At 42.3% G+C, this 8,485-nt stretch overlaps 1 protein-coding gene across 1 annotated transcript in view; it reads left to right on the top strand.

Moving 5' to 3' along the window:
* Positions 1-5,070: 5,070 nt before the first annotated feature.
* Positions 5,071-8,485, top strand: part of IL1RL2 (interleukin 1 receptor like 2) — a gene marked incomplete at its 5' end in the record, with an annotated part of 50,804 nt that continues 47,389 nt past the window's right edge. Inside the window, 4 exon segments of the mRNA XM_082426367.1 lie at positions 5,071-5,091; positions 5,093-5,348; positions 5,795-5,863; positions 6,991-7,222. Of these exon segments, the coding sequence (XP_082282493.1) occupies positions 5,071-5,091; positions 5,093-5,348; positions 5,795-5,863; positions 6,991-7,222 (578 nt within the window).

Below are 8,485 nucleotides of genomic sequence, written 5' to 3'. Positions count from 1 at the left end.
GGAAATCAAAAGAAAGCTGGAGTAGCTGTACTCATATCAGATAAAATAGACTTTAAAATAAAGAATGTTACAAGAGACAAGGAAGGACACTACATAATGATCAAGCGATCAATCCATGAAGAAGATATAACAATTATAAATATATCTGCACCCAACATAGGAGCACCTCAATACATAAGGCAACTGCTAACAGCTATAAAAGAGGAAATTGACAGTAACAAAATAATAGTGGGGGACTTTAACACCTCACTTACACCAATGGACAGATCATCCAAAATAAAAATAAATAAGGAAACAGAAGCTTTAAATGACACAATAGACCAGATAGATTTAATTGATATTTATAGGACATTCCATCCAAAAACAGCAGATTACACGTTCTTCTCAAGTGTGCACGGAACATTCTCCAGGATAGATCATATCTTGGGTCACAAATCAAGCCTCAGTAAATTTAAGAAAATTGAAATCATATCAAGCATCTTTTCTGACCACAACGCTATGAGATTAGAAATGAATTACAGGGAAAACAACGTAAAAAACACAAACACGTGGAGGCTAAACAATATGTTACTAAATAACCAAGAGATCACTGAAGAAATCAAAGAGGAAATCAAAAAATACCTAGAGACAAATGACAATGAAAACACGACGACCCAAAACCTATGGGATGCAGCAAAAGCAGTTCTAAGACAGAAGTTTATAGCTATACAAGCCTACCTAAAGAAACAAGAAAAATCTCAAGTAAACAATCTAACCTTACACCTAAAGGAACTAGAGAAAGAAGAACAAACAAATCCCAAAGTTAGCAGGAAGAAAGAAATCAAAAAGATCAGAGCAGAAATAAATGAAATAGAAACAAAGAAAACAATAGCAAAGATCAATAAAACTAAAAGCTGGTTCTTTGAGAAGATAAACAAAATTGATAAGCCATTAGCCAGATTCATCAAGAAAAAGAGGGAGAGGACTGAAATCAGTAAAATCAGAAATGAAAAAGGAGAAGTTACAACAGACACCACAGAAATACAAAGCATCCTAAGAGACTACTACAAGCAACTTTATGCCAATAAAATGGACAACCTGGAAGAAATGGACAAATTCTTAGAAAGGTATAACCTTCCAAGACTGAACCAGGAAGAAGCAGAAAATATGAACAGACCAATCACAAGTAATGAAATTGAAACTGTGATTAAAAATCTTCCAACAAACAAAAGTCCAGGACCAGATGGCTTCACAGGTGAATTCTATCAAACATTTAGAGAAGAGCTAACACCTATCCTTCTCAACCTCTTCCAAAAAATTGCAGAGGAACACTCCCAAACTCATTCTATGAGGCCACCATCACCCTGATACCAAAACCAGACAAAGATACTACAAAAAAAGAAAATTACAGACTAATATCACTGATGAATATAGATGCAAAAATCCTCAACAAAATACTAGCAAACAGAATCCAACAACACATTAAAATGATCATACACCATGATCAAGTGGGATTTATCCCAGGGATGCAAGGATTCTTCAATATATGCAAATCAATCAATGTGATACACCATATTAACAAATTGAAGAATAAAAACCATATGATCATCTCAATAGATGCAGAAAAAGCTTTTGACAAAATTCAACACCCATTTATGACAAAAACTCTCCAGAAAGTGGGCATAGAGGGAACCTACCTCAACATAATAAAGGCCATATATGACAAATCCACAGCAAACCTCATTCTCAATGGTGAAAAACTGAAAACATTTCCTCTAAGATCAGAAACGAGACAAAGATGTCCACTCTCACCACTATTATTCAACATAGTTCTGGAAGTCCTAGCCATGGCAATCAGAGAAGGAAAAGAAATAAAAGGAATACAAACTGGAAAAGAAGAAGTAAAACTGTCACTGTTTGCAGATGACATGATACTATACATAGAGAATCCTAAAACTGCCACCAAAAAACTGCTAGAGCTAATTAATGAATATGGTAAAGTTGCAGGATACAAAATTAATGCACAGAAATCTCTTGCATTCCTATACACTAATGATGAAAAATCTGAAAGAGAAATTATGGAAACACTCCCATTTACCATTGCAACAAACAGAATAAAATACCTAGGAATAAACCTACCTAGGGAGACAAAAGACCTGTATGCAGAAAACTATAAGACACTGATGAAAGAAATTAAAGATGATACCAACAGATGGAGAGATATACCATGTTCTTGGATTGGAAGAATCAACATTGTGAAAATGATTATACTACCCAAAGCAATCTACAGATTCAATGCAATCCCTATCAAATTACCAATGGCATTTTTTACGGAGCTAGAACAAATCATCTTAAAATTTGTATGGAGACACAAAAGACCCCGAATAGCCAAAGCAGTCTTGAGGGAGAAAAACGGAGCTGGAGGAATCAGACTCCCTGACTTCAGAGTATACTACAAAGCTACAGTAATCAAGACAATATGGTACTGGCACAAAAACAGAAACATAGATCAATGGAACAACATAGAAAGCCCAGAGATAAACCCACACACCTATGGTCAACTAATCTATGACAAAGGAGGCAAAGATATACAATGGAGAAAAGACAGTCTCTTCAATAAGTGGTGCTGGGAAAACTGGAGAGCTACACGTCAAAGAATGAAATTAGAATACTCCCTAACACCATACGCAAAAATAAACTCAAAATGGATTCGAGACCTAAATGTAAGACTGGACACTATAAAACTCTTAGAGGAAAACATAGGAAGAACACTCTTTGACATAAATCACAGCAAGATCTTTTTTGATCCACCTCCTAGAGTAATGGAAATAAAAACAGAAATAAACAAATGGGACCTAATGAAACGTCAAAGCTTTTGCACAGCAAAGGAAACCATAAACAAGACGAAAAGACAACCCTCAGAATGGCAGAAAATATTTGCAAACGGATCAATGGACAAAGGATTAATCTCCAAAATATATAAACAGCTCATTCAGCTCAATATTAAAGAAACAAACACCCCAATCCAAAAATGGGAAGAAGACCTGTATGTCCAAAGAAGACATACAGACGGCCACGAAGCACATGAAAAGATTCTCAACATCACTAATTATTAGAGAAATGCAAATCAAAACTACAATGAGGTATCACCTCACACCAGTTAGAATGGGCATCATCAGAAAATCCACAAACAACAAATGCTGGAGAGGGTGTGGAGAAAAGGGAACCCTCTTGCACTGTTGGTGGGAATGTAAATTGATACAGCCACTATGGAGAACAATATGGAGGTTTCTTAAAAAACTAAAAATAGAATTACCATATGATCCAGCAATCCCACTACTGGGCATATACCCAGAGAAAAACTGTAATTCAAAAAGACACATGCACCCCAATGTTCATTGAAGCACTATTTACAATAGCCAGGTCATGGAAGCAACCTAAATGCCCATCGACAGACGAATGGATAAAGAAGTTGTGGTACATATATACAATGGAATATTACTCAGCCATAAAAAGGAACGAAATTGAGTCATTTGTTGAGACATGGATGGATCTAGAGACTGTCATACAGAGTGAAGTAAGTCAGAAAGAGAAAAACAAATATCGGATATTAACGCATGTATGTGGAACCTAGAAAAATGGTACAGATGAACCAGTTTGCAGGGCAGAAGTTGAGACACAGATGTAGAGAACAGACATATGGACACAAAGGGGGTAAAAACGCGGTGGGGTGGGGATGGTGGTGTGCTGAATTGGGTGATTGGGACTGACATGTATACATTGATGTGTATAAAATTGATGACTAATAAGAACCTGCAGTATAAAAAACCAAAGAAACAAAACAACTAATACTAAACTTTCATTGGGTTATTTGTATGGAAATATGTTAATATAAATGTTTCAGACATTACATGAAATTTCTAAAAATCTTATATGTTCTGGTATAATGTTATATGTCATAATCCTAGTTATTACTTTAAAATGTATATCTCAGAAATAACTAATTTTCTTGTCAACTGCATTATTATGAACTTTCATCAAATCTTTAACCGTGGTCATTTTTAAGTCTTTTGTCATTTACAGACAGTTCTGGGTGTACTCTGATGATTTTGTAAATGTGTTCCTATGAAAGGGTTTCATCTTCAGGAAATTCATGGAAAAGACTCTGACAAGTACAGGTTTCTGGTAACTGACTGTACTGCTGAACTGAATGAATAAGCATTTTCAGAACTCCAATGAAAAACTGATGAACTCATAAAAGTGCTAACAAAAGATCAAGATAAAAAAAAATTAATTACATGGGACTGAGTGAACTGATGAGGATGAGTATAATTTTTGTGACCTTCTGTTTGAATTAAAAAAAAAAAAATCCCACGAGGACTGAGGCAAAGAATATACAAATCAATTTTCACTGCAAAGTAAAGGAGCTGTTACAGTGGAGGATTACTGGACTGAATGTCAATATTATGACATAGTAGGAGTGTGTTTCACGTTTGGTAATTGCAATCATTGTTGCTTTTGTTGTGGTCTTCCATGTACAATGCTTGGTGTCAGTCTATTTATCTCTTGAAAAAATAAAATACTGTGTGTGTGTGTGTGTGTGTGTGTGTGTGTGTGTGTGAAAAAATAAAATAAAATAAATACAGGTATTGAAAAAAAAAAAAAAGCCATCTGGGTCGGCGTCTACTTTGGGGGCATTCTATACAGGCCAATGCAGGGCATGTAATAACTGCTCGAATGGAGTTCGGAAAGGAAGGAGCAGTTCATTTGGTGGGACAATTTGGAATAGATTTCAGCAGACAATTAATGGGGATGTAGGACTTCTTAGCTGCCAGAAAATCCGGCCAAAAGCCTTCAAACCCACTTCCTAGTGCGATGGCACGCTCCTTCCTAAGCTACCACTGGGAAGGTAGGGCTGCCCCGCCCACCGTAGTGAGGAACTAGCCTGGTATGGAAATGCCACGACAGGACTCAGTCCTGGGCTGTCAGTCTCCACTTTCTAGGAGCTCCTGCGCGCTCCGATGCAGTCCTACAGGTACACAGCCGGCTCGCGGAGTCTGCAGCTGAGCAGCGCGCGGGCGGGGCGAGGAGATGGCAAAAATGTGCGCGACTGGGGTGGGGGGCGGCGATCAGGACTCCCGGGAGGCCCCTGACCGGCTGGGCGACCTTGGGGGAGCGGACTCCGTCTGTGGGCGAAGGTGTGGAGGCCGCGTCCACTGCCGGCCCGTCTTCCTCCCTCTTTTCCTGCCGGCCTTTGCCACATAGGCCTAAGCTGCCTTCTCCCGAGTGGGCAGGTTTCCGTTTAGACGGCCGGGCCCAGGAGGATCCTGAGGCTGAGGACGCGCAGGGAAGGCTACGCGCGACGCACGGTGGGCACCCGGGCGCCACCACGGGGAGCGGGGGCCGCGGGCTGAGGCGGGCGGGCCGGGCGGCGAGCTGCGTGGCAGAAGGGGACGTCCCTGCGCCCCCAAAGGAGGCGGCCGGGCAATCTGGAAGAGGGGACCCGCCCCGATGCCCGCACTGCGCCTCCCGGCCCCTCCCGGCCCCTCCCGACCCCTCCCACTGATGCCTCTCCCCCCGGATTCTGGAGGTGGGCGCTCGGAGCAAGGGCGGGGCAAGGGAGGGAGCAGTCTTTGGGGGCGCGTCCGGATACATCCGGGGCCAAAGTTGGAGGTCTCCCGATGGAGAAGGGAAGGTCAGAAGCCTAGCTGGGATCTCTGAGATTCAGAGGTCGGAGAACCCCGGCCTTGTGCCGGCAGAGGGCGCGCTCCGCCCGCTGCGCCCCTTTCCATACCCACCTCTTGCTTCCTCGCAGCCTGCATGGAAATGCTGTTGTTGCTGCTCTGCGTCGTGTCCAGCGCTCTTCCACGATTTATCAGAGCAGGTAGGTTCGGTTGGTTCGGGTCTCAGTGGCCCCCCTCCCTCCCTGCCACCCTGCCGCTCTGGGCGAGCCCCTGTGCAGACCTCCTGGGGGATCGCGTGAGACCGGAGCCTGGCCGGTGACACTCGCCCCAGGGGTCCAGACAGAATCCGGCGGGAGGCGGAAACGGCAAGTTTCAGCTGCAAGGGTCTGACGCTCAGCCCCAAGCATCACCTTTGAGCTTTGAAGTGACTTGAAGAGGGAGAGGAGTTGGGCAAATTTGCAAGTCAAGGCTCGAGTTAAAATGCTCAAATACGGGTTTCCCTGGTGACGCAGTGGTTGGGAATCTGCCTGCCAGTGCAGGGGTAAACGGGTTCGAGCCCTGGTCCGGGAAGATCCCACATGCCTCGGAGCAACTGGGCCCGTGAGCCACAACTACTGAGCCTGCGCGTCTGGAGCCTGTGCTCCGCAACAAGAGAGGCCGCGATAGTGAGAGGCCCGCGCTCACAGCAACTAGAGAAAGCCCTCGCACAGAAACGAAGACCCAACACAGCCAAAAATAAATAAATAAAAATTTTAAAAAAGCTCAAATAGATCTATAATACATTCTATTTTATATGACAAAGGGACATGTTAGACCCAAGGTAATAGCAAAGAAACCAGCAACGGAACAAATTAATTCCAAGAAACACGAAGCATTTTGTTAGAAACGAACTTTAAAGCGAGCGGATTGTTTAACAATCCTTTTGGGGAGGAGATACTTACACCTTTTATTGGGGACGGATTGAATTAACCGGGTAGCAGGGCAGAAGGAAAACAGGTCAAGTGGGGCTCAGAATAGGAACGTTTACTCTGAAGGAGGAAGATGAAGGAATTAAGGGTCTTAGAATAGAAGGGGAAGAGGGGAATCGTTCCAAATGGGGAGATCACTTGTTGAGGGGGAGGACTGAGTACATTCACTCTTATGGACAGATGTGAAGGACTTCGGGTTATGCTTTCACATCAGCAGACTGTTTTTAGGAAACTCCCATACTGAGAAAACTCTCACATACAATTTCAAATCAGCAAGAAAATTGAGGTATTTGTGGAGACTAATAATAACCGAAACTAGCGCTCTCGGTTGTGATTATTTTTTTCCTTTCTTTCCCTAGATGCTTGCGAGGACGTGAGTATGCAGGAGACTGTGTCAGTAGGCCAGCCTACAGCTTTTAACTGCATATACCCTCTGCCAACATCTGGGAGGGTAGATGCAACATGGTATAAATATCCTAGGAAAATCCCAGTATCCAAAAACATACAGTCTAGGATCCACCAGGACCAAAACTGGATTTTGTTTCTCCCTGTGAAAGGGGAGGACTCTGGGATCTACCACTGTGATACAAAGTAAGTTCCTCATTCATGAGAACTTTCTCTCTCTCTCATTCATATATATATAATATATGTATAATATTGATATAATATATAATTCCTTTAGAAAAACTCTTGATACACTCTTAATCAATGTAGAAAACAATGAGAAGAATATAGTTTTGTAATTGTTATGCGATGGTTTCAATGAACAGACTTTTAAGCAGAACAGATTTGTAAATCAGTTGTTGGACCGTGAAATGCATCTTTTCCTATCGAAATGATGTCCAAGGCCAGACCAGCTTACAAAGCCAGTTTAATCCCAATATGATTGCTGCCTTCTTTCTTGGAACGCTAAAAGTTTTTGTGACAGGTGGTACATCCAGAGAGGTATAAGCCTCCTTCAAGCACTTTTTGTAAGGGTTCTGCTATAGGAATTTAACAGTGACCAAGCATCAAGTATGTTCTAGACCCCATGCTAAGCCTTATGCTAGGAATGTAAGTAAGTGACACAGGTCTGGTGGGAGATAGTTGAGCCTGGTTGGCACTGTGGTGAACCAGAAAGCATATGTCACACCAAAGGCGGCAGTCTATGCAGTTCAAGTCCATCTTCCAAATTTTCAAGGTAACCTGGAAATTAGAATGTGTGTGTGTGTGTGTGTGTGTGTGTGGTTAACTTTCCAATAAGCTTTGTGCATGTTTCCTAATTAAAACACATCCGTGGACCAAATTTTGGCTGAGGGCCCCAATTTTGTTATCCTCCTTTGCTAATGTGCATGACCTTCATGAGTTATTTGACCTCCACGAGCCTTGGCTTTCTTATCTGTAAAGTGGAAGTAATGCCAGCCAGATAGGGTAGAAGTAAAAATGACCCCAGATCATGTGTGAAGTAGGTACTCCAGGAATGTAGCTGCATCCTCCCTCTCTTGTGGTTCCTTGGTATTTGCCAGCCTCTTTCTGTGTTTCAGGGACGGCCACGTCCTTCTCTGATTCCTGCCAGATTCCTCATTTCCGTGTGATTGACTCAAAGTACATGGTTACTCAGTGGCACAGGTGGAAGTGCCAGTAGCCCCTTCCCCCAAATTTCACTCACTCTTCAGACCAGCTGCTGACGTCTTGAGGGGGTCTGCTCTCCTCTTTACTCCAGGTTATTCATTAACCAGAGTTGGAGATCGTATGCCACACAAATCTGTCTGGACGTCCAGGCTGGATTTATTTATTTTTTATTCTAACTGGGACTTCATTTTTATTTATTTTTATTGGGGTATAATTGATTTACCATGTTGTGTTACTTTCTGC

Source organism: Balaenoptera physalus, assembly GCF_965194825.1.
Source record: "Balaenoptera physalus genome assembly, chromosome: 15".
Classification (NCBI taxonomy): domain Eukaryota; kingdom Metazoa; phylum Chordata; class Mammalia; order Artiodactyla; family Balaenopteridae; genus Balaenoptera; species Balaenoptera physalus.
The sequence above is the reverse complement of the archived record's forward strand: the minus strand, read 5'-3'. Positions and strand labels throughout refer to the sequence as shown.